Source organism: Zootoca vivipara, chromosome 3 (assembly GCF_963506605.1).
Source record: "Zootoca vivipara chromosome 3, rZooViv1.1, whole genome shotgun sequence".
In the NCBI taxonomy this organism is placed as follows: domain Eukaryota; kingdom Metazoa; phylum Chordata; class Lepidosauria; order Squamata; family Lacertidae; genus Zootoca; species Zootoca vivipara.
This window is the reverse complement of record NC_083278.1, coordinates 54,490,485-54,517,201: the sequence shown is the minus strand read 5'-3', so window position 1 is coordinate 54,517,201 and position 26,717 is coordinate 54,490,485. Positions and strand designations below refer to the sequence as shown.

Here is a 26,717-nt window from a genome sequence, read left to right as displayed (position 1 = left end):
GTATCAAACTACTGCTGCTGCTGCTGCTGTTAAAGAATGACTATTTGCTTTGCAGGTACAAACACAAAAAAATAACCATAACAAAAATCAAGAGTCAACATTACACAAGCAATAGAGTCATCTGTAGCTGTCCAAGGTCTCCCATGTGTTAAGGGTGGATTACAATTCTGTTTAGTTTTCGCAGTGTAAGCAGTGAAATTGCTTCATATAGTATGCAAATCATCTTTGGTTGTTCCATGGCTCTTTCTGAATTCACTTCTCCATAAGTGCCATTCTCCATGGCACCTGATACCATGTCTCCAACCATTATCTATATATATATAAATGTAAAAACGGCAGGTTGGTGTGTTTCCACTTTTCACCGAAACTGCTTGACTGATAGCATTCAAATTTGCACACAACGTCCCATGCTACCGTGAGATTACACTTACGAAGTTTGCTAAGACAGATGTCACACCTACGCCACGTAAAAAACCCCAAACCAGTGTTACAGAACACACAACTCACCCAAAAGTGCATGCTGGGAAAAGAACCTTCCCTCTCAACAGCACCTTGGCTGCCGTTTACATACTAGGCCGAAGCCTTTACAGACTAGGCCGAATGGAGGTACTGACTCGCCTGGGTGGGGGTCGGAGGGGACGAGATAGGTCAGGACACGGTGGGGCCAGTCACAGGGATGACCCGGGGTGGGGGGGAGAGGGGGCGTGATACGTCATGGATCGACACAGGGGGGTGGCAGTCACAGGGATTAGCCACGGCAACGTGTGGCAGGGCCAGCTAGTTAATTATAAAAATACTATGTAGTATATAGCAGGCATCCCCAAACTGCGGCCTTCCATATGTTTTGGCCTACAACTCCCATGATCCCTAGCTAAGAGGACCAGTGGTCAGGGATGATGGGAATTGTAGTCCAAAACATCTGGAGGGCCGAAGTTTGGGGATGCCTGGTATATAGTATAGCATTCTCGGCACTGTAAAAATGTATAAGCTTACAAATTGAGCACCGGTTCTTCCCAAAGTTACATTAATGGTTAATGACCATGTTAAAAATAATCATTTGGGGAGTAGTTAGAGATTTTTTTGGGGGGGGGGGAGCCAAATGGCAGTTAGTCCAGCCAAGTCAATGGAAGGAGCCTCCCTCAGACTCTAGAGCTAGACAGCATGGCCATAGATGCAGATTGTTCTAGTTTGGCTCCAAGTGCAACAGACCTATCAAATCTGACATGGCGATAACTAGGATATTTGTGAGATTGAGATATGAACAAATTCAAATTACATGCCGCAGCTCATCAGCTCTTAATATATTCCCAGTTGTCTTTTGTGGTGAAGAATTTACCATAATGCTTCAGAATATTACTGATGAATTCCATTTACAAAATGGGAAGCAAGCCAAAAATGGGGGAGAACCCATTGTGCTGCAATCCAAGCTAGAATTATTAGACAAGCCAAGAACTGCAGTTCAAAACCCTTTCATTTTGTTTAATCAGCTTCTTTAAACCACTAAACAAAGGGTTCAAGGAGCATGCCTGTTACTTGAAAATGCTTGTTCCCTGTGTGGGTACCAAACAATACACCAACCTTTTCCTCCCCTCATAACCTTTTCACAACAACAACAAAATAAATACCCCTTTACAGGCCCCACAGAATAAGAATATGTAGAAAGCATGTAAGCAGCACAAGCACTACATGTATTCTGGGTAATCCCTCAAAATAAGGTTTAACTGCTAAGTCATTTTGCTGACACTATAAGGGAGGTGAACAGAGAGTGCTCTGGCCTTTGATGCCCATTTAGATCTACAATTAATAATTAAATGCCACACACTGAGTAAAACTGCAGATAAGAGCTTCTCCCAGGCTCACATCTGTTAAATAGGAAAGCAAGTTATAGCAGAGCATTTATACAGTAATCTGACAATACTTGAGGGAAGGCTGTGCATGAAGCTATCACAGGGCAGGAATGTAGAAAGTGGCTCTTGGGGCTAGGGGCTAAAGGGTTTGAACTGGTGCACGCAGTTACCTCTTCTTCTTCTTCTTCTTCTTCTTCTTCTTCTTCTTTTTTTTGCAGCGATCATCCGTAAGTTGCTGCCCATCTGCCACTTTTCTTACGTTTGAATTCCATCTTATGGCATGAAAGTGTGTGTGCTTAGGATACAATCATATGTACATAAAACTCACTTACCGGTACTTCTGAGTAAATACACACAGGAAGGTGCTGGGGCAACATTGTGCTTGTGTAGATGCACGTAACTGAGATTTACAATTGACAGTGGCTCTACATGTGGACAATTTCTTAAACTATACAGTACATAGGCTACATCTATACACCATGTAGAGATTATTGCTCAATTCACTGTACTCAGCTGAGTGCAATGGAGCTTAGAGAGCAATCCTAACCAGTGAAGATATGACGGGACAACTCTCCTGTGTAAGACAAGTTGCAGCCTAACTGCATCTAGTGGGGGGTGGAGGTGGGGGAGTGGCAATATTTGCTGCCTGTCCTATGAGATGAATTTCATTACACCTGCATTTTTGAAACTGTAAGTTTATTTTATTTATTTCTTGATACTTAACACCTTAGTCTCTAAGTGGTGCACAGTAACATTGAAGTAACAACAACAAAAATCAGTTAAAAACAAAAACCATAAAATGCCTGCTGAAATGAAAAAAAAAAATCCTTAGGCATTACACCAAGATATGTGGATGAAACTCACGAATGAACAGAGTTAGGATACAGTTTGCCCTCTACACCAGCATAACTTGCACTGGAGAGTTGCCTCCTAGCCAGCAGGAATAGATATGCCAGGGTGGCAAGGCAAACCAGACTACTTTGACCTGAGCTGGCAGGGGTGTGTGTTAGAATGGCCAAAGCTGTACTGATGCCCAGCCCTGATGCCCCCCCCATCCTGCCTACAGAATGATGCAAGCATCACCCTGTTGGCACACACCCTTACCCATCTGCCCACAAGCAGAGCCACAAAATGGGGGGGGCAGTGAAGGGACAGGGCTAAGCTAGCCTGGTATCTGAGCCAGGCCTGTTGGCTGAACCAGCTGCAAGCTAGTGCAACCATCTGCCTGTCCCTCCACTTCTGCCTAGGCTGCTGTGAGCACAGGGCTAGAGATGCCAAGGCAACCGCACCTCCACACTGTTTTAAAGTCATTTATACTGGGTTCAGGCCAGCTCAGCTGTGGGGCGGTGGGGATTTGTCACATTCTGACCTAATCTATCCCAACAGGCCCATCTGGGAGTTAAGATTCCATCAATACTCCTAGATAAGTAAACATAGGATTGAGGTGTGAAACAGAGCCCAATTACATTCAGATCAGTGTTTGAAATGCATTTTGCGATGGGAAATGTCATTAGTGCGAGCAGTTTCTGAGTTCTGGGTGCAGTACTTTAATTTCAGATTAAAACTGCAGAGTGGAAGGAAATGAGGACCTTTTTCTGCCACCCCATTTCCAGCTACTCTCTGAAGACTGGAGAAGAGACCTTCTTAAGAATATATGGGGAAGGACTAGACCCTGTGAAAAATAAACATAATATTTTAGTTGCAGTTCATTATTTCCAGCTTTGTATTCTTTTTATAAAAATGTGCACCTGGACATTCCGTTGTTGCCCCTATAACCTAGGCTTAAGGTGCCATTTAGCTCCTAGCTTTCATATCTCAGTTTCTAACACTGATTCAGATGATTAACAAAGACAAGTAATGGTGAATTAAGAACACCACTTGCATTGTTCTTGAGACTAATTACCCTGTTTCTCATATTTTAAGACATACCCATAAAATAAGCCATAGCAGGATTTTAAAGCATTCAAGGAATATAAGCCATACCCCGAAAATAAGACACAGTGATAGGCGCAGCAGCAATGCCGGCCGCGGCAGGAGGAGGAGGAAAAAAATAAGACATCCCTTGAAAATAAGCCATAGTGTGTTTTTTTGAGGAAAAAATAAATATAAGACGTGTCTTATAATATGAGAAACACGGTTACTAGCATACATATTTCATCAACAAGGAGCTCTAAAATTTTATTCCTGTCGTAAGGCAGGTGGAAGAGGTTTATGCACATTTCTCCCTCAAGAAAAAGAAACCAAACATTTTCAGATACGTTGACATGGAAGAGTGCTTCTTTTCACTTAAAAATACAAGGTGGAGAATATTCTGCAGTGATTACTAGGCCTAGAAACAACTCAGCAGTGTGCATGCGATTGACCGAGTCATAAGAAGAGGATTATACTTTCCACTGTGAGGACAGAGGTCATTAAGAAGCAAATGCTGCATGGAAAAGCTCTAATTTTACTAGATATTCCTCTACTAATAGCAGACATTTTAATGCTACCCATATTGAACTAAAATGCATGAAATCTGCCATAAATCTGATGTGTACATAGACACAGCAAACAGAGAAAACTATTGGTCAATAAAGCAAAAGCTATGATCAGGAATAAGGTTTATGGAGCAGTAGATTTTTAGGAGGTATTACAACAGTTTGCTTTGAATTGCCAAGCTTGTTATGCAGCAATCCAAGCAAAGCCCTAGAGAGATAATACTGCAGTAGCCCTCATGGAAAGATGGTTTATACATCAACCAGATGATCATTAGCAAAATAAAACTTCAGAAGGTATTGTGAAAGTTGTTTCATCCCCAAAGCCCATGAGAGCCTTTAATTAAACAAATTATTTATTGCTTTCCCTACGTTCCAAGTCAACAAAGGAACTTTCGTTCTGTGAGCGACAGGTAACCAGCACTCCTATCCCAGGATGAGGACAAAAAATGTTAGTGGAAAATACAAGTGTGTTGTTGTTGTTGCTACTGCTGTTTTAGTGTACAAAAGGGGGGCATTTTAAAAACACATTACAGTACTGAAACGTTATACACTAAGTCCAAGGAGGAGGAGGAAGAACGACAATAGAATTATTACTTGCTCAGGGTGGTGGTGAATGGATCGTGCTTGGAAAGTAACCGGGATGGCAGCTTAACCAATGCATGCTTACATGGGAATGTATTCTACTGAACACAATGGGACTCAACTTCAGGATTGTGCTCCACAGCTGTTACGCTAAGCACACAACATGCAAGCATGTCACACACTAAAACAGTCCAGTTATTGCATTTTATGAGAAATAAGTGGAGTGGAGGGAGCGGGCGATTTTACTGGATTCTCTTAAGGTTCAAATGTGGCAGTTTGGACAAGAAGAGAACCGGCCATTCAAGGTGGTCAGCTGTGTTTTGATTCTCAGGAAACAGCTCCGACTTCAGCTAATCACAGCAAAGCGAGACACCTTTGCTCGAAGCACTCAAAAATGTACCTTGAGAATATATATATATAATAGCATCCATAACTCTACCGAGCCACAGGAAAGAAAGAACAGTGGACCTCACACTTTCCATAGAAACAACCGATTATTCATCAAATTTTGCCATGCGGGTCTCTTCAAAACTTTTTCTACCTTCTATCATGCAGAATGAGGGTGGGGTGTGGATTCCAAAACATTACCCCCCACTCCAATATATAGATATAGATAGATCACCGAGCGCAAAACTGAGAGGGGAAAGGAGAGCGGAGTGACACCGCTTCCAGAAAGGAACAGGCGTGCGCGCCTTTCCGAACCGCTTGGCCGCCGAAGGAACTGACCTTCCTCCGCCTGCGCTTCCATTTCCCCCTCCAGGGCCCTCCGGGATCCGCTTCTTCGGCTGGGGAGAGACTCGCTGCGGCCCCTGGCGACTCGAGCGCTGCCCCGCTTCCCGCTCTTCGCGACTGTTGCTCCTGCTAATCCTCAGCCACTACCGGCTCGCGCTCGCTCGGCTCCTTCCCTCTCGCTCTCTCACGCACGCAGGGAGGCGCTTCGATATAGCGCCACCTGCAGGCCTACTTCCCGCCCAGCACCCACGCGCCAGGCCGGCCGCCCTCCCTCGGGGCCGCTTTTATACACGTGACAAGCTGCGCGGTGGTCAACACGTTTCTCTTCGCCCCGGCGGGCAGGTGGCGTGGAGGCGCGACCTTCAGCTGGAAAACGCACGTTTAAAATGCCTCAGATCGATGTACTATCGCCTAATTGTTTTGCATGTAGTACCTATCGCTGAAATGTGAAAAATGACTCAACAGTCTGGCTCATAGGTTCCCCATTTTTCTAATGACAAGTGAAAGCACCGCGCTGTTTTTATAAGAATGACTTTTTAAAACCCAGCTTAAGTGAGAGGATGTTTTTGTCCCTGCATGTCCTGCTTACTCCCCACCCCACTTCTCTGAGGGAGTCCATGCTAGCAAGGAGCTGCAACTTCTTTTTCTGAAGAGGCACACCAAATCCCCATAGTTTTTACTTTTAGAAACAAAAACAAAAAAATTCCTTCCAGTAGCACCTTAGAGACCAACTAAGTTTGTCATTGGTACGAGCTTTTCTGTGCATGCACACTTCTTCAGATACTTCAGATTCTTTTGTCTGCATGCACACGAAAGCTCATACCAAAGACAAACTTAGTTGGTCTCTTAAGGTGCTACTGGAAGGAATTTTTTTATTTTGTTTCAACTACGCCAGACCAACACGCCTACCTACCTGTAACCACTCTTAGAAAGTTAGTGAAAGCCATTTTGCTCCAGTGGATCTTCCTTCTTGATTAGTTCTGAGAGTCATTGTTGCTGCTTATTTCTGGAATCGGCTGGGCAGTTTCTTCTGTTTTCTGCTGCTGCTTCAGTATGTTTTTATAACGATGTTGTTACTTTTATAAGACTGCAAGGTGGCTGTGTTATTTAATGCAAATACATAAGTGCACAGATGAGGAAACTTCAGTGACTGGCCTGTTTAGGGAAGTTTTTAATGTTTAACATATTTTTAATACAGTCATACCTCAGTTTAAGTACGCCTCGGTTTGAGTATTTTCAGTTTAAGTACTCCGCGGACCTGTCTGGAACGGATTAATCCACTTTCCATTACTTTCAATGGAAAAGTGCGCTTAAGGTTAAGTACGCTTCAGGTTAAGTATGGACTTCCAGAACAATTACACTCATACCTCGGGTTAAGTACGCTTCAGGTTGAGTACTCCACGGACCATCTGGAACGGATTAATCCACTTTCCATTACTTTCAATGGGAAAGTTCGCTTCAGGTTAAATATGCTTCAGGTTAAGAACAGACTTCTGGAACCAATTGTGTTTGTAAACCGAGGTACCACTGTATTCTATTGTGAGCTGCACAGAGTGGCTGGGGAAACCCAGGCAGATGGGTGGGGTACAAATAATAAATTATTATTATTATTATTATTATTATTATTATTATTATTATTATTATTATTAGTGTAGTGGCCAGAGAGCGGTGTTTGGGACAGGTTCAGATCCATGCTCAGCTGTGATCCAACCTGCATGAGTAGCTATGAGTAGCCCTTTAACCACTCTGTCTCCTTGTAAGGATAACTACTACTACTACTGTTGTTGTTTAGTCGTGTCTGACTCTTCGTGACCCCATGGACCATAGCACGCCAGGCACTCCTGTCTTCCACTGCTTCCCGCAGTTTGGTCAAACTCATGTTCGTAGCTTCGAGAACACTGTCCAACCATCTCGTCCTCTGTCGTCCCCTTCTCCTAGCGCCCTCCATCTTTCCCATCAGGGTCTTTTCCAGGGAGTCTTCTCTTCTCATGAGGTGGTCAAAGTATCGGAGCCTCAGCTTCAGGATCTGTCCTTCCAGTGAGCACTCAGGGCTACTACTACTAAATTATTTATACCCCGCCCTCCCCAGCCAAAGCCGGTCTCAGAGCGGCTAACACAAAATATAAAACAACTGATTAAAATACAACTAAACAACAAGACTACATACATCAAAATTTAATTAAAAATTAAAAATGCAGTCTCATAAAAGGGAAAAAGAAAGGGAAAATGGGGGAGGGAATCAGGATGGCTCCAGGCCAAATGCCAGGCGGAACAACTCTGTCTTACAGGCCCTGCAGAAAGAAATCAGGTCCCACAGGGCCCTGGTCTCAGGGGACAGAGTGTTCCACCAGGTCGGGGCCAGTGTTGAGAAGGCCCTAGTTCTAGTAGAGGCTAATCTGATTTCCTTCGGGCCCGGGACCTCTAAGGTATTACTATAAACCATAAGGTTTATGGACCTTAAGGTCTTCCGCGGGGCATACCGGGAGAGACGGTCCCATAAGTACGAGGGTCCTAGGCCGTAAAGGGCTTTAAAGGTCAAAACCAGCACCCTAAATCTGACCCTGTACTCCACCGGGAGCCAGTGCAGCTGGAAGAGCACTGGGTGAATATGCTCCCATGGCAGGGACCCCGTGAGGAGCCTCACTGCAGCATTCTGCACCCGCTGGAGTTTCTGGGACAGCTTCAAGGGCAGCCCCGCATAGAGTGAATTACAGTAGTCAAACTACTGCTTTGTGTTCCTTGTATTTTTATGCTGTGAAGTACCCTGAGATCTATAGATGAAGGACAGTACCCAAATTTAATAAATAATAGTAATAATAAAACCATGTAGTGAATCAGTACAGTAAAGGATAGCACACAACTTTTCTCATTCTCAGGTTATTTCTGTAAATTTTCCAAGGCCAAACCTACCATTATCCAAGTGTAAAACAAACATATGAACATAAATGTTATATCTATTTCCCCCTATCTGTTAAAGGACTCAACCAAATCCCAAATCAGCTTCAGGTGAACTGAGTAACTTCGAGCAGGCACATTCTAACTGTAATTTCTCATCTATGATGAAATGGGAAAAATAACAATGAAGCTCAGAACATAAATACTTAACAATGAACCTGCTATGAAGAAAAGCAGAGAAAACTGGTATTGTATCCCCCAAAGGCTCACTAGTTTCACATGTAAAGCTGGACTCTCCACTTGCGATAGTGGCATTTTAAAAAATCATTTTGTATTGTGTATGTCTGTTTTTTTTAAAGGGAAAAAAGCCATATGTCCCACTTAGGTTCATGTCAAGTCACTGTCTGGAATGTGGCATTTACATGGACATACACTTAAGAGGATGAATATCAATAGCATAACTGTGCAGATTCCTCTTGGAACAATTAGTTAAGACCAGGTATCCCCAAATTCGGCCCTCCAGCTGTTTTAGGACTACAATTCCCATCATTCCTGACCACTGGTCCTGTTACCTAGGGATGATGGAAGTTGTAGTCCCAAAACAGCTGGAGGGCAGAGTTTGGGGATGCCTGGTTAAGACTTTTTCCTTGAAAGGATTTAGAGTGACATGAGTCTTCTTGATTTAAGGAGGAAAAAGGCATACAGTTATTTTTTTGGGGGGGGGGGGTTCCTAAAATGAGCAACTGCCTGAAGCAGTCTGTAACACAGCACATTCCAAACTTTATATTGCATCTTAATTTTGTTTCTTACCGATAAAAGTGTGAAAGATCATATAGCTGCCTAAGGCATCCTTCAATTTATACATGTGTGATGATGATCTTCCTGAAATCTGCCTGTGAACTGGTTTTGAATCAGAATTATTGTGGAATATAAATTATTAATTGCTTTCTTGGGCAAGTTGGCTCCTTTGCAATTTGCATTTCTACTTGGGATAAAGAAGAGATTTGTTATTTATGTGGGAATAGGAAGATGCATTTGAGAACCATAGATGTGGGGTTTTGGTATTTGTACATATTTTTAAACAGACACATTTAAACATAAACATAGAAGGCTCATAGAAGCCAGTGGATTTTCATCTACAGATAACCAGAACTTTTTGCTGGCAAGGTATTAGTGCTCAAACTTTATATATAAATTATAAAGATCAATGTATTACCATATAAAACAACCAGCCAAGGAAATGCTTAAGCTGGACCATATCAACTAAGAGCTGCTAAGACTACCATCGGAAGGTGCTCTAATATGATGCACTGAAGAGCAAGTCACACACAACCACTAAAGTAACACACACACACACACACACACACACACACACACACACACGAGGACATACAAAATGTTCAATTATATGTTCTACAAAAACAGATAAAAAACCCTAAACATTGTAGGTGAAACCCAAGTGTGCCACTCTGCTTGTAGAAAGAATTTTTGATCCAGCAGACACCTCTAATAGTAGAAACGTAGGGGAGTCAATTTCTACTATTAATTGTCTAGGTCACATTACACCATATAAATGTTGTTTAAAATTCATCAGTGTTCAAATTCTAAGACATCAAAACCCATCTACAGTACCAGATTCCTATCTTCCCATTTTGACTACAACATCTGTCATTGACTTGTTGAGTTTCTTCATGGAATTTGCCATTTTGGAGATTTTATCCCATTTTTCTGATTCAAGACACTGATGTAACACATGCCTTGTTTTTAACACTGATATTGCTTCATCCAGCTGCAGCATCTTATTGGAAGTCTGTAGAAGACTGCTTTCTTTATCAATGAGCTAAAGAAAGAAAATTGTGAAAGAAAAGATGTTCATTAGGAACAAATATTAAGCAAACATTTTTTTTAAAAAAATACACTGAATACCTGTTCCTTCTCTTTCCTAACAAGAAAAAGCAAGTGCTTAGGAAATGGTACAGTGGATCTGGGCTACAGCAGCTGGAGGATGCTAACCCATTCCTCTTTCCTGAAAATCACCTCTCAAGCAACCTTTTGCCCCAACAGTGCTGCAATCAGGCATACTGTATCAGGTGGTGAATAGCTGCAGTGGTTTTTCGAATGGATGGTGCAACTAATATTGTGCGAAAGGCTTGTGAATAGTGTGCTTTATGTTGATTGGGAATTTGTACCATGCTGCCTAGAAATTTTCTCCAATTTTAGTTATATATAGTTATTATAGATATGGATATTGTGTCTTTATATATTTGTATTTGTCAATGTAAATCATCTGAAATTGTGCTTATGGTACATCTGTATATTTTAATCACATATCTGGGTTTTTCTTATTGTAAACTGCTTAGAAATTCATTAATAGTAAGAGGCCTACTTAGAAAGAAAAAAGTAAGAGGTCTACAAATGGATGAAACTAATGGATAGCAAGGTCAGTTTAGTACAGGGTTCCCAAACTACGGCCCCCGGGCCGGATGCGGCCCAATTGGCCTCCCAATCCGGCCCGCGCCGCCCCCCGCCGCCCGCTGCCGCCGCGCGCCGTAAGAGCGACGACGATCTTCAAAATCGGGGAAAAATCGCCGATAATCCTTTGTGCGCATGCGTATGGGCCTCTCCCGACCCAGAAGAGGTCATTTCCGATGCACTTCCAGGTCGGGGGAGGCCCATACGCATGCGCACAAGCGATTTTCGGCGGTTTTTCCCCGACCGTGTGCGTGTGCGCATGCGCACGGGCGCGCACTCCCCTGCCCTCCGGCCCGCCACGCGGTCGGCGCGGCGGGCACCGGCCCGCTGCCCGGTAAGTCTGGGGACCCCTGGTTTAGTACATTGGGAAAATGTTAATTCCCTCACATGGTCGCAATCCAGACTGGGTTCCCTGCAGCTGCTTTTTTAAAAAGAGGAAAGACGGGTGCTAATCACATTTTTAAGCATCATGATATGCATAAGTATAATATGTAGTTTGGCCCTAGGCTTACAAGCAAAAGCAAATTAGGTTTGCAGTTATATTTGTGCTTTATAATAAGACTGCAACCCTATGCATACTTTCTTGGGAATACTGCCACAGAATTCAATGGGATTTACTTCCAAATAAACACACATAAGAGTACAATGTAAGGATTACTCAGACTTCATAAAGTATGTACAAATGATATAAATGCATATTTCCCTCACTTACACCTGCTTCCACTTCCTTTCCTTTCCTTTGTTATTTCATTTTTGTCAAGTATTACATTCTAAGCCACCTTGGGGTGTGGCCCTCTGGTCCTCTGTAAAGCAGGCTTCCTCAAACTCGGCCCTCCAGATGTTTTTGGCCTACAACTCCCATGATTCCTAGCAGGCAGGACCAGTGGTCAGGGATGATGGGAATTGTAGTCTCAAAACATCTGGAGGGCCGAGTTTTGAGTAAAGCACCATACACAATTATAGTGCTATATAAATTATGATGATGCATTGTCCACCACAATCATCATCAAATAAAGTAGGGTTTGTCAAGGGAAGCTCATAATAGCAAATGTCCCCAATGTAAATAACATGATTTACATATTTGTCATCATGACTATCTTACTTCTGGTAACAAGCAGTACACTTCTGAATACTAATTGCTGGGGATGTCAAGCAAGCGTTAATGTGTTCATGTCCTGTTTGTGGGATTCACAAGGTATCTGCTTTACTTATGTTCTTATATATACATAGCAATTATCTATTTGGGCTCCAACTGAGCTCAAAATGGCTTTGTTTGCAGACCTGCAACTTCATTATAGACTGGATAAAAGAGTTTACCTGGTTCTGTAGATTAGATGCAAGATCGACCAGCAGAACTTTGTCTCTTTTTAGTTCAACATTGTCCTGCTCCTCTCTGTCCAACAAGGCTCTAGCTTCAGTTACTTGACTGCTCATTGTTGCAATGCTTAACTTAAAAGATGTGTTTCCTTTTTCCAAAATTCTAATCTGTTAGAAACCACAAACAATAAATAAACCATAGAGACAATAAAAGACTAAAGTATCAAAATTAAAATGTTTCAGAAATGTTTTGTCTCCGAAACTAATGTCAGTGTACTGGAAAAAGAAAATATCACCAGTGTTGAAGCAATGATTCTTCAGCATCAACAACTTGGTTGGACTGGTCATGTGGTTCGGATGTCTGTCAAAGCAACTACTCTATTCCCAACTTAAGAACTGAAAGTGAAATACTGGTGGACAATAAAAGAGTTTTAAAGATGCTCTCGAGGCAAATCTTTAAAAATGCAGTATAGGCACAGATAATTGGGAAACACTGGCCTGCGAGCACTCCAAAGGCATAATAGAATTTGAAGAAGCACGAACATGGGACAAAATGAGCTAAGAGGCACATTTGGCAAATCCTCACCATGATCAACTCCCGCCCAGAAACCTATATCTGCACTGTGAAAGAACGTGTGGATCCAGAATTGGCCACCACAGTCACTTAAGAACATACCGCTAAGACCATGTTTATGGAAGACAATCTTACTTAGCTACAAAAGCAAGAGGTTGCCAAAGAAAGAAAGAAGAAGACAGTTTGACCTAGTCAAGAAAAATCCTTCAGTATCCCTTCATGCCTAGATTAGTGTTCTGATCTATGAACCTGCTAAGAAATGAGTCCTATTGCTCATTTTCAGAATTATAAAGCACTGAGAGAATCTCTAGCATTATATAACCTTATCCTCAAGATCCTGGAAGATGTTATTTTCCTGCTTCAGGAGTTCTTGGTGCCTCTTGATCTCTTGTTGCAGATGTTCTTCACGATCTTTCAAAGTAAGAAACTGAGCAATGCTGGCAGAGTGTGATGTATAACTCTCCTCCTTGAGTGCTTTCTCCTGTAGCAAGTTATACAAGCAAGGGTGGACTAAGCATGAAATTACATATCTCGTACAGTTCTTGAAAGCACAGCAGTTGATCAATGGCATTTGGAGTAATAACCTTCAAATAATTTAGTTGTGTAGCTGGCACTTTCCTGTGTCTGCCTACACAGGCTTTAACTTCCTACAGCTCCTAGTTAATTGGCCTCCTTAATGAAAGCGCCCAGCAAAAGATTTGGAAAAGCATGCACTTATAACATAGCTGCCAAGTTTTCCCTTTTCTCGCGAGGAAGCCTATTCAGCATAAGGGAAAATCCCTTTAAAAAAGGGATAACTTGGCAGCTATGACTTATAATGAAGGACAACTCAGGAGACACATGCTTTTAGTGCCTAACCCAGGGGTCCCCAAACTACGGTCCCCGGGCCGGATGCGGCCCAATTGGCCTCCCAATCCGGCCCGCGACGACTCCCGCCGCCGCCGCCGCCCGCTCTTACGGCGCGCGGCGCGGCGACGATCTTCAAAATCGGGAAAAAATCACTGAAAATCCTTTGTGCGCATGCGTATGGGCCTCTCCCGACCCAGAAGAGGTCATTTCCGATGCACTTCCGGGTCGGGGGAGGCCCATACGCATGCGCACAAGCGATTTTCGGCGATTTTCCCCCGACCGTGTGCGTGTGCGCATGCGCACGGGCGCGCACTCCCCCGCCCTCCGGCCCGCTGCGTGCGCACTCCCCTGCCCTCCAGCCCGCCGTGCGGTAAGTCTGGGGACCCCTGGCCTAACCAGTTGTACAAATGAAATTGGTTAAAACAGGTAATAGGAAAAATATAGAGCACAAGTCTGCTACATGACTGTTTTTTTGGCCAGCATAACTTACAATGGATACACATCCATATTTGTCTACTTTGAAGATAAATGAAGAATCAGTTTCAAATCCAAACAAGTTCTGTGTGTCTTTAATCTGTTTGGAATCAGGGGAGGGGAGAATCAGCTGCAGTGAATAAATGTATCCAGCTCTTCCTGTGTAATACTAGGGTTGCCAGACTCAATAGTGGGCAGGACTTGTGCCTTTAATTGGAAATTAAACAAAGGGTCTGCTGGTTTCTCTTTAAGGTTTCCAGACTCAAAAGAGAACAGGGCAATTAAAGGCACAGAAGTCCTGTCCACTATTGAGTCTGGCAACCCTATGTAATACCCTTGAAAACGCACATTCGGGTCACTCAGATTTTCTTTTCCTTGTTTCCTGGTGTCTGAATTGTCCTAACCTTATGCTTTTGCTCAACACTCAAGGGATATTATATAATTATTATTATTTTCCCAGAGTGTTATTTAAACACTGAAGGAAATTATTTATACCCAGATCTCACAATCTAATTTGCATGACATAGATGTATTTTAAAAGTAGTAACATTTTCACCCCTTGAGAGATAGAGGAAGAATGAATATTCAGTTGGCCTATTTCTATCAATAGCTTTCAGGAATTTACAGATTCTTTATTCGTCAACTATTTATGGTTTATGTAAATGAACTATAAAAAATAATTATTTGGCAAGCACAAATCTGTTGAAAAACAGGATGTCTCCTATGTACAATCTTCTGCAAATAGTTTATATCAGTTGGTTAGATTGCTTCTTTCCTTACAATGTTTGTTTGCCTGGTAAGTTCCAAAAGCCTGGACCGCAGTGCAGAATTTTCCTTGTTCAAAGCTGTATAATCATCCACCATTTTACTTCTTAAGAAACGATCCTGTTCTGCCAGTAGCTCTCTCTCACGTATTTGTTGATGAAGGAGAGATATCTCATTCCTAACCAGAAAATGGATGCACATTTTATTTATCCAATCATTTATATCCTGCTTTTTGATTCAAGGAACACCTAACTTCCTAAGGCAGCTCCACAACAATTAAAATCCACAATAAAATAAGTCACCACAGTAAAAAAATAAAATAAAAAATAAAAACTTGAACAAATAAAGGAATGAGTTATAATAGAAGAGCAATAATCAACTGATAAGCATGCTCTCCAAACACATGGATGAAGCCTGGTCCCTTGTGTGCTGGGATACCCAAATCCAGGCTACGAAATGAAGTTCTGCAAGACACAACTTTCTCTTTCCTGCAGCAGAAACTGTTATTACTAAATCGCAGCAGTTTTCAAAACTGTAAGACAGGTCCTCCATATGGGAGACAATGTTTCATGACTGGGCCAAGAGCTGGAAGTGAATTGGCTTTAAGGCTACTTGGATGCAACCAATTATGAATAAAGGCATGAGTGGGCAGATGGTCTTGTAACTTTTGTGGATATTTGCTGAGTTTAAAACAATGCAACCTCAACTAGCCTTCACCATCTACAAGATTTATTTGTTGATACCGTAGTTCGTGAGTGATTTGTTCTTGCATCGCTACTGTTTTCTTAAAGATCTTATCTTCCATTTCATTCACAGCAGATTGAACTTTCAATAACTCCTGCCTCTTTTCAGAAAGCTGCAACTCCACCGTCTTCTGCTGTTCTGACCGTTGCTTAACCTTGATTTAATTTCAAGAGGTGAAAGGTAAGTAGAGTTTATCACAGCACAAACCTGGTTGCATGAATGTGTCAATATTTGGGGCTTACAAATGGTTGCCATTCTGCAGTTTCCCAGATAACAACATCATGTACGCAGATGAAGTTTCTGAATCTGGTCTCTTTCACCAAAAAGAGTTCAAAGATACAGTCATACCTCGGGTTGCATTCACTGAGGGTTGCGCGTTTTCGGGTTACGGACGCGCCAAACCCGGAAGTACTGGAATCACTAAATCACACGTTGCACATGCGCCGAAGCGTGTCACGCACGTGTGCAGATGTGACGCTGTAGGTTGTGAATGCTGCACGTTGTGAATGTGCCTCCTGCATGGATCAGGTTCACAACCCAAGGTTCCACTGTATAGCATGAGTAAAATACACACACAAGCAACTGAAGGCTTTATACAGGGGGCTTCTTGCTTTATTGAGTTTGTATGAACACAGCCAAACAGATGGCCTGCTCCATCTACACCAATCACCTGTTTTTATATGGTGATGACTAATTCCAGGCACCAACCACATCATAAGATGCCTTACACTGGCCTTCTTTTCAGCAAGGAGACTGAAATAGTATCTCCATAACTGTGATGTGATATCCCCCAAACCAGACTGGGTAACAGTCTTGAGGCTTTGACCTCCCCTTGGTTGCCTCATTTAAGACATTTTGGGTCACTTTTCCTAAACTGTTGTTTGAATCATATAGGCATATCTAGTGCGAGATATCTAACTGCTGTCCTCCTCTGCCAGACTACAATGGTAATCATATTGGTATTTGCAGTAATTGCTAGAAACAAAGCAATTAGATCACCTTTGCTTGTAGTACAAGGATAGTATGTTCTGTGTTACTCAGGTTCATCTGTTGCTGCTCCAGTTCCTGTTGAGCACACAGTATCTCTACCTCTTTTGCAGAGATCTCTCTGTCATTTTGTTCCTTCTGTCTCTTTGGTGCTATGATTTCTTCTACCAAAGCCTGCTTCTCCTTTGAATGACGCTCTAAAGGAGGAAGGGAGGGGAATGTAAAATTCCAATTATATCAAAGTTATTGCTAGCATAATTAGGAATTTATTTCTAAAACCTAAAATAGAACACTTAAAAAAAGAAGTCCAACTATTGTTCCTTTGCCAAATTAATTGACACACCATTTGAGGAAGCACTAACTGAAATGAAACCAAATCTAGAAGTTTCTTTGCTGCTTTCTTTTAAGCATATCTTTAGAGGTGGATTTAGAAGAGCTCAGAATGAGAAGCAGGGACCCTCAATTTCTTTCTCATGTGTTGTTTTTTATTTTTGTGAATAGTCTGCCTGATCTACTCATGGCAAATGTTCATTAAATGTATTGTATGTTACCATATGTACTCCTTAGGGGGACATTAAAAGCTTCTCTTTCTGTCACAGAATGCAGATCTACATTACTATAATGTCCAGGGTGGAGACGGTTATGAAATTCATTAAAAGTGAGCAAAAAAGTGACATCTGTCAAAGCTTGCATGCTTGCACAAATTGAAGTTCAAAGCTTGATACAAAGCTTGCAGTCAAGTAACTGTATTTTCATGAATCATAACTTGTATAATTCTTGTGATACTGTTCCCAAAGCCCACATCATTGAAAAAAATTACTCTATTCCTCCTCCCCTTCTTGTTGGCCTACTTCTCAGAAAAGTCTTCATCACTGAACCATTATCATACAGATATTCCTTGTTAAAGAAGGGCTAAATGAAGTATTACAAAACAAAAAACAGAACAGAAGAGTAAAGGCAGCCAGCTAAAGTCAACCACTGATACAGTTTAATAAAATATATTTTACAGAAATGATCCAAACTCAGATAAACATAACAACAGTTAAGAGATCTGTCAAAGGAGAAGAAGCTAAGCTGGGGGGAGGGGGAATTAAAGTTGTTTGTTTTGGTGTGTCTGCCCTGTAGGCAAAGGAAGAAAACAGTACCAACAAGGGGGCTGCTTGGAAGGAGACCAGTGGTGGAGGATTGTAAATAATAATACAGAATGTCAACTGCATATAATATTATAGATTGTAGAAAGAAGTTTAAAAACCACACCATTCGTCTGTGTTACTTTTGTGTTTCCAGGGGGACGATAATTTGCATTAGAGTCAACATCAGTCATGACATTTTCGAGCTAGAGACCTACTTTTTCATCTCAAAGATCTAAATCTCAAAAGCAGAGGAATTTCAAGGTTGATATCAAACTAAGGGCTGAATTGAATTACTGGACAGTTAGAACACAACATTTTGCATTCATATCCTAAATGTTAGGCTTCAGAAAGAAAAGCCATTTATCTGAAACTGCCTTTGGATAGAGATGATTTCAAGAAAGGAGATACAATGAAGAAATGTATACATCACCAAAATAGTGTGACACTTAAAATCATACAAACTGAGGTGCTCAACTGGATAATGGATGTAAAGTGAAAAGGTCAAAAGAAGTGCCTTAGGCAACTCTGTAAGAAAATAGGAGGTAGGAGGAGATGCAGGAACCACTCAAACATGTATCAAAGTTAATAGAGCAGAAGGTGGGGAGAAGGGAATGTAAACCAAAAGGAAAATGTAATAAATAAAACTACGGTTTCGAGCAGTGCTTTTTTTCTGGGGGACGCAGGGGTACGCATACCCCTAAACATTTTGTGAATCTAGCCATTTTTAAAGGGGGGAGCACTGGTTTTGAGTGTGGAAAAATATATTTGAACAAGCAGTAAGATCATATTAAAAATAGAATATTAAACAGTAGTATTAAAATGGAAAACAAGAAGAAATCCTCAGACTTCTTGAACAAAAGTAAAGATACACGCTGCTTTTTAGAAAGAGAAATAAAAACAAAGATAGTATTTAAAAGACAGATAAATTCAAAATCACACATTAAATTCAAGAATGAAAACATCTCCACCACCATAGTTCTGCCTGGACACTGAGGTCCAGTGCTAAGGGCCTTCTGGTGGTTCCCTCGCTGCGATAAGCCAAGTTATAGGGAACCAGGCAGAGGGCCTTCTCGGTAGTGGCACCCGCCCTGTGGAACGCCCTCTCATCAGATGTCAAAGAGAAAAACAACTACCAGACTTCTAGAAGACATCTGAAGGCAGCCCTGTTTAGAGAAGCTTTTAATGTTTAATAGATTATTGTATTTTAATGTTCTATTGGAAACTGCCCAGAGTGGCTGTGGAAACCCAGCCAGATGGGCGGGGTATAAATAATGAATTATTATTATGATTATTATAGTTCATGAAATTCTTGTGTTTGTGGAGACTACTTGTTTTTCAATCGAGGCTTGAAATATGATAGTCAAAGCATGCTCCTCATTATAAGTCATGATGCTGCATGCACTTCTGCAGGGACCAATGTTGTGCTTTTCTACGTTGCCAAGCTTATGCTGATAACTAAGAAAATACCCTTCTGTAATAGCTGATCTCTGATTTTGGAAATTTATACTTTTTTACTGTATGATATCATGTACAGTAGTACCTCGGGTTACGAACGCAATCCGTTCCGGATCGCAGTTCGTAACCCGAAAAGGTCGTAAACCGAAGCGCCATTTTGCGCATGCGCAAAGCGCGCGCGCGCCGCTTCTGCACATGCGCGGAGCATACGTGCGCCGAAAAATACTTCCGGGTTTGCGGAGTTCGTAACCCGAATTGTTCGCAACCCGAGGTGGTCGTAACCGGAGGTACGACTGTATAATTGTCGTAAACCACTCTGATTACACACACACACACACACACACACACACACACACTGTATAGCTGTATATGAATATGTTTTATAAATAAACAAACTTTACTATCTCAGTGAACTTGAGAAAGAGACACCTTTTAAAGCAAATCTGTCAAAGGGAAGGTAATCTTCATGGAAACTGTAGCTAGGGAAGGAAAGGATATCTCTTCCCTCTCCAGCTGCATTCTTTACAAAGATCCCTTCCCCCAAGCTACAATTAGGCATGAAAACAGCCTTCCATTGGCAACAATAGCCTACAGAATTAAAGAATGCAAAAATACAATTACATTACAGAAGGGATAATCAATAAACTCCATCACCGGAAACCAGCCATACTTATCCTGAAGGCATAATTTGAAGTAGTAATACACACTTTCACCACGTGGTGGTGGTATTCTTTTTTAAAAGAATGGCATGGTATGGGAGGGAGTCTGAACACTGAACCTCACTCTTAAAAAATGCAGCATTTACACATGCTCCCTATTAAACATCTTGCTTCTTTCACCTTCTGTGTAATGATTTATCAGTAGCAAGTACCACTTGGCTCTTCAGAACTAGTAAAGGCCCAGTGGTTTAAAAAGGTTTGATTTAACAAGGAAATGATGTATCCAGCATAGTTCCAGATTACCCGAAACCCAATCGGTTTTGTATTTATATATGAGATGCCCATAAATGACCATCCAAAGTGTTATTAAGTCTGTTCTCATATGCTAAAATTCTTCCATTCAACTGACTGCATGAAGAAATTGAATGACCTATACCATCATGAGAAAGATCTCTCCAAATACAGAAGCTGAAAAAAGTGCAACTGCGATTGCACAAGTACACAAACCTTTCTTCATGAGCTTGTTTAGTCTATGTGTTTACTCCTCCATATTAGATACACTAATGAGTCTGCCAGAGTCTACAGCAAAAGAACTGATTGCTATGACCCTGACAAGATTGACTTGACAAGCATTGTAATTGTAAGAGTTTATTAAAGATTTGAGCAATCTAGATGGGGGTACTTGTGTGTAGGACGACTCCTAACATTGAGACGCTCCTTCAAGAATACTGGACCAAGGCCATTTAGGACTTGGTCAGCACCAACACTTTGAATTGTGTTCAGAAACACACAGGGAGATGCACATGATCTCTGGAAAATGAATTTAGACTTGCTCTATTGATAGAACATGTATCTTAGTGTTATGTCTACCAACAGTCCTTTCTCCCACAACTGCCAACTCATTAAGTCAAGGGCTTTCCTTACTCATAGTGTTCAGAAGCTAAAAGCCTCCATAATTTCCCACTATTTAATGTCCAGTATTAAAAATAAAAATTTTGAGGGACACGGTGAAAGAAGAAACCAAGACCGCATGTCAGTCACAGGCAGTGCTTTTTTTCTAGATAAAAGGGTACCAGTACTCACCATGAAGTTATTACAGTAAGTGCCACACTTTTAACCAGTGCTTTTTTTCTAGGGAAAAAGGGTGCTGGTACTGTGTACCCTTGAGTAACTCCCCCACCCAGCTCTGGTCACAGGAATAACACCAAATGAAACATTACCATCAGCCATGTTGATCTGGTTACTAAGTTGTTCCCTCTCTGTCTTCAGTATGTTCAAACCACTTTCTTTTCTGTTTAGCTCCAGCTGAAGGCCATCAAAATAAGACTGCAATTCCTGCGAAAGATATTTATTACTACTACTAATACTACACTGATAGCCTAAATAAGGGAGCAAGATTTACATGTTCAACTGGAAAATATTGATTATGCCATTAGAGAAATAATAAAGGAAAAACACCTGTAGCTTTCGCAGCATTTGTTCTGTTTCAGATGCAATGAGAGGTTGCAGTTTGGTGTGTTTTTTAGCTTGTTCACGAGTGATGACAGCAAGTGAAGGACAAAATGCAATTTGAAATTAATGTTAAAAAAGAAAACTGTCAAATTTTAAAATTGAAAATTGTCAAGCTGCTTTCATTCAGCTACCTTAAAAATAAAATAATTTATTCCAATGTTCCTTTTCAAGTATTTCTTTTCAATACAGGCACACCACCACGATTTATATGAATTCTATTCACGCGCAACTGGGTTTGTGTGTGTCACCACAAAATAAACAAATAAATGATTTGAAGTGGGAAATAGGCAAAAATGGCACAGAAAGAGTGAGCGAGCTGAAGAGTGGGCAAACACAGTTTGCATAGCCACTTCGAGTGTCTCGCTGCCCCAACTCATATACCCTCCTTAGCTTTCTTCCTCTGGGCCAGCACAACTCTGCACCTCTACCCACCTGCCCTTCCCTCCCTCCCTTGTTCGTGTCAATTTTGTTCCTTGGGCAGGATCCAAGAGTTGCCTGCCCTCCAATCATCATCGCTGTCTCCCTCACCGCCCCCACAAGCAGGCAGCAACATTATTTCTTGGGGATGGGGGAGAAGCTAGGTAAAAAGACACTACCACCAGCAACTTTCAAGACTAACAGGGAGAGCACCGACAGGCCCCATAGTAGCTCTGGGCACTTGGTGCCACCCAGCCACTAATCCCCAGCTCAACTTTCTGGTCACCAGAAGCAGGCAGGGCATGCATGTGCAAAGGCACATCGCTTCCTGGGGAAGGCATGTGGGATGGACAGGACCTGCCAAGGAAGAGCCGCTTTCCAGCCTCTCTCAACAGTACCCTCCCCATTTTACGTGATTTAACGTATTCATGCGGAGTCCAGGAATGTAATCCTTGTGTATGTGTTGGGGGGGACGGACTCCTGTATTCCATTCCTGTGATTATTTAATAGATTGGTTTTTAGTTAATGGTTCAGGATATAGAAAATTAGCTTCCAGTTCAAGGAAGTAAATTTGCTGTTGGAGGTTCTTGATGTATTCAGATTCTATGCTTGAAGATGAATTCTCCATTTCTGAAACCAAACAAAATAATTTTCATTTAGTGGAACATTTAATTATCAAGCAGAATAAAATCATTATTTATTATGCATTTTTTTAAAAAATAAAATATTATTTTGAAACAATCTGCTTTCAAGAGTCATATTTAACATTTTGTGCCTAACTTCTTCAACAGCTACTTTGATGAAATGACGCACATAACCCATGATGCCTATGAGTTCTGCATTCTGCTAAGTTTCCCTTTTATTCCCTTTGACCTCTGTTTAAATAAGTAAGAAAATTCTCACAAAAAGGAGAACTTTGTGCACATCAGAGCACACACTGCCTCAAGAAATAAACTTTCCCAACTCCTTCATCTCATACTATTGCAGTTTAAGTTCTCAAGACTGAGAAATATGCCCTTATTGTTCAGAAACACTGTGCACTGTATGTAAAGGATATAAATGATACCTGACAGATTAACTAGACAGGTTCCAATGGCAGTATTTCAAGAAAATATTTGAACTATTCTCCAAATATCCTGCAGTGTTCTACAATGGACATACTAACAAAGCCCAGCTAAATTAAGTTCAAGTATTTGGATATAATCCGATTTTATTGCTTTGAATATAAATCATCTAAATATTTCACAAACAGATTTTAAAGAAACCTTGCTACAAACTGAGAATGTGGACTACTGCATATCTAGACATATGACCTTGAGTGATCTAAAAGTGTATGATAATCCTCCTTATATTTCACTTCTATGTGAAAAAATAATATCATAAATAATCAATAAGGTTTACACCAATGTAGTGTTTATAGGCTCAAAGACACCAGCATATATGTGCATGAATATGTATGCTGATATATATCCTTCCATAGTTCTTTTTGCCTCAAAGCTGAAAATGAAGCAGAATAGCACATTAGGGGTTAATTCAGAATAAAGTCAATGTAGAGTATTAAACAACAAAGTGTTACAGAGGGAGTCTATAAAAGCATAGCTGTTCTATGGGTATATAAGGTACTCTTTGTTCAGGTTATTACAGAATTGGAGGGGGGGGGAAGGCAACAACAGAAATACTTTAATACATTAGACAGTTGGCCTTATTGGAAAGCTGCACTGAATTAGTGGTTGTTTCAGAAAGCAGTTTCCAGCACCACCTGGCCTCTTTATTACTATAGATCCTCTCACCTCATAAAAGCAAGCTGAAATTAGTGTGAAGCCAACCACCCCCCAAATCATTTTAATAATAATAAAAAACTGAAGAAAGAGTGAAACACCTTCCACATTATCTCAAATTATCTGAAAGTAAAAGGGAAGTACTCTCTGGCTTCTTCCACCAGCCAATGGACATAGAGCCACTGGAAAGTTGAACCAAGGCAAGGGGAAGATCAACCTGTTCCCATCTATTTGCCAGAGAAGGAGCAGTTGCAGGAAGATTGCTTTTTCATGAAGGAAGGAATGTAGGAAGGAAGCACTTTGCTTCAGCTGACAGTTGCCCTGGGATAGCAGAAGCAAGGGAAATGATACTTTGGCTCCAACCATTGGCCAAGGAACAAGAGTCAATGAGTCAGATTCACCTAAGTTGTTGAGCTAGTGGAAGCCAGTCCCCCAAGTGCAACCTGACTCCCACACCTTGCCAGGTATTCCCTGCATCTTCCCCAAATCTGCACAGGAGAATCCCCAGAATAGCAGAAGGGGGAAGGAGAAACACTTGCATGATGATGAATTTCACCAGCTATTCAGGCAAGTACACCAGCAAGGGGAAATCAGCCTGGAATGAACTGGATATAAATAATTGTAACTCACCGCTTTGCCTTCCTTTTTCCACCACTCCTCTTTCCTTGTGTGTCTTGACTTTTTAAATTGTAAGTCCGTTGACAAGGTCCGTTTCTCCTTTGTATTGATGTAAGCCACTATGGGAGGCAACAATGGTCTGAAAAGCAGGATAAAAATTCAGCAAATAATAAAATAAAAATTGCAATCCCAAAAGCTTTAGATTCCCCCAAAATGTGTCTACATTAGCTGAAAAGGAATAAGAGATAATAGCATAATTTATTATGCCATCCTGGCCTCCTCTGAGCAGACTGGCAAGATAAAAAATTACAATAATAATAATAATAATAATAATGAGTACATTTATATCCCATCTTTCCACAAAGGAGCTAAAGGCAGTGTACATAACCCTTCTCAATTTTTATTCTCACACCAGCCCAGTGACAATGGCTAAGTGGGGTTTTGAATCTGTCTACTCAGCCACTCCTGCTGACTACATTGCATTAGCACAATGGTGTCATTTCTCAATGGAAAACAGAAAATACTATGATACCTTTAAACAAGGTGGTTGAAATGAATCCATGCTAGCTAGCAAGGCACACTAAAAGACTTACAAGTGCAATCCTCTACAAGGCTACTGAGCAAGTTCCACTGGCTTACACCCAGGAAGCTGATAACAGAATTGCGCAGTACATAGCTTTCCATTGGTCAAGTCCGGGGTGGGGAAACGACTCAACCTAGAGGCCACATTTCTTCATAGGAAACTTTCGGGGGGGGGGATGCTACTGATAAAACTGTCCCCTTGTGGGCTTTAGCCTGGGGATAGGAGCTGTGGTCTGAGAAGGGGTGTGGCTTGGGAAGAGTCCCAGGGACCAGATAAAGAGGTCTGGAAGGCTGTATTAGATCCCTGGTCCCAAAGTGCTGCTGATTGGATAAAAGTCTTTCTTTCTTTCTTTCTTTCCATCTATCGGTGTGTCTCTGAGGCTTCAGCTCACAGCAAGTCTTCCATTAGTGGAGCAGGAATCCTTTAAAAAGCATTTGCGCAGATATATCTCTGCGCAAATGCTTTTAAAAACACTTTTATATTTTAATCATAATTACACCAAGGATAATCACAAGGATGTATTTTGGGGGGGGTGTAATAAAAAACACAGAGGAAAATATTAAGATTGCTAATATAACCGGGCAGTTTTATAACCGTTAGAAGCACCAAGCACGGTTGTATTTTACCATGGCGATTCATGTCCTAAAAATCCGTTACGCTTTTCAGGCAGGTGGCAGGAGGGAGTTGGCAGCGCAGCTGCTTATTCCGACACTGCAAGAAAAGAAGAGTAACAAGCGAGTTTGTGCAAAAGCGGTTTGCGAAGGTTGCAACGTGGAAACAAGAACTAAACAAAAAAAAACCCCACTTCCCTCTGCGCACCAAATCCGGGTTTCAAGGGAGAGCTGAATCTGCCCCCGCCCCCAACGGCTGCCTATCAGACAGCGAAGGTCTTTTCCTTCCCTTCAGCCGAGGGCTCCCCAAATAGGAAAGCGCCCCGTCGGGTCCCCGGGAGCAACCGCCTCACCTCACCTCGCCAGAGCGGCTGTCCCGGTTGCCATGGCGACCCAAGCTCCGGAAACAGCTCCGCTAAGCGGCGCTTCTTAGGGGCGGGCACGCATTTGGGAAGCAGCGCCGCGGATTGGAGGAAGGCGACGCACCTGACTGGCGCGTCTTGCTCTGAGCAGCCGCGCTCCCTGGTAACGCCAGCTGCGAAGCTTTTCCTTTTCGCTTCTTGAAGGCGAAAGGCGAGCTGGTGGGTTGGCTCCGAGCCTGTCTGGAAACCGCTCCCTTCCATCTGGATCATCGGACAGGGCTTTCCAACGCTCACGCCCTGGCTTAAGCGAAGCCCTGCTCCGAGTTCCAAGCTTTCACTTTTCAGAGCCAAACGTGGAAATTCTCCCCACGAAAAGATTTCTGAGGAAAAGTTAAAGTTCTCTCGCCAAATTCTTGTACAGCAAGGGAAGCTAGCCGCGGAAAAGCGACAGTCATTCCTTCTATAGATGGGCAAGTGCAGGTTGCAACGTGCCCTGGGGGGGGGTCCTCCTGGCGGGATGGAAAATAACTAAGAATAACCTGTGATTATTATTAACCAGTGGGCGATGCTTGCTAGGCGCTGCAGAAAAAGGATCAGAACAGTGCTTGGTTTACGGCAGGAGATCAAAGCTGGCCTGGGAATATTTACACCTGCCTCCGAGTACTACTTAGCTATAAGGACATTATAATGCTACAACCAGGCTCATATTTATATGCTGTTTTTTTCCAGGCAAGTCCATCAGGTGGCGTACAATATATAGAGTAATACTGCAATAATAAAATTAACCCAATGAAAAATCAAGGCAAGGTCTTTTTTCTTCTTCAAAACTTTATTAGCTCAACATTTTCTAGGAGATACCTTAATCCAATAGCGT

At 41.8% G+C, this 26,717-nt stretch overlaps 2 protein-coding genes across 5 annotated transcripts in view; both read right to left on the bottom strand.

The window, feature by feature from the left end:
* Positions 1-5,732, bottom strand: part of TPD52L1 (TPD52 like 1) — a 30,470-nt gene extending 24,738 nt beyond the window's left edge. The window contains exon 1 of the mRNA XM_060272663.1: positions 5,633-5,732. Coding sequence (XP_060128646.1) covers positions 5,633-5,654 — 22 coding nt within the window. The 5' untranslated portion in view covers positions 5,655-5,732. The remainder of the gene's footprint in view (positions 1-5,632) is intronic.
* Positions 5,733-9,254: 3,522 nt separating this feature from the next.
* On the bottom strand, positions 9,255-25,899 carry LOC118082187 (thyroid receptor-interacting protein 11-like). 4 transcript variants are annotated; one of them, XM_060272660.1, is made up of 11 exons: positions 25,840-25,899; positions 25,497-25,581; positions 22,431-24,426; positions 21,421-21,499; positions 21,183-21,297; positions 16,728-16,912; positions 15,728-15,882; positions 15,000-15,162; positions 13,219-13,377; positions 12,323-12,490; positions 9,255-10,373 (listed from the first exon to the last, which is right to left on the bottom strand). In XM_060272660.1, exons 3-11 carry the CDS (start codon positions 22,517-22,519, stop codon positions 10,173-10,175), a joined length of 1,314 nt encoding a protein of 437 aa, XP_060128643.1. In that variant the 5' UTR covers positions 22,520-24,426; positions 25,497-25,581; positions 25,840-25,899; the 3' UTR covers positions 9,255-10,172. The 4 variants fall into 4 exon arrangements, with proteins under 4 accessions (XP_060128643.1, XP_060128644.1, XP_034965125.1 ...); XM_060272661.1 differs by having other exon boundaries at positions 25,835-25,882; XM_035109234.2 differs by lacking the exon at positions 25,840-25,899 and having other exon boundaries at positions 22,431-22,521; positions 24,300-24,426; positions 25,497-25,824.
* Between the last annotated feature and the right edge of the window lie 818 nt (positions 25,900-26,717).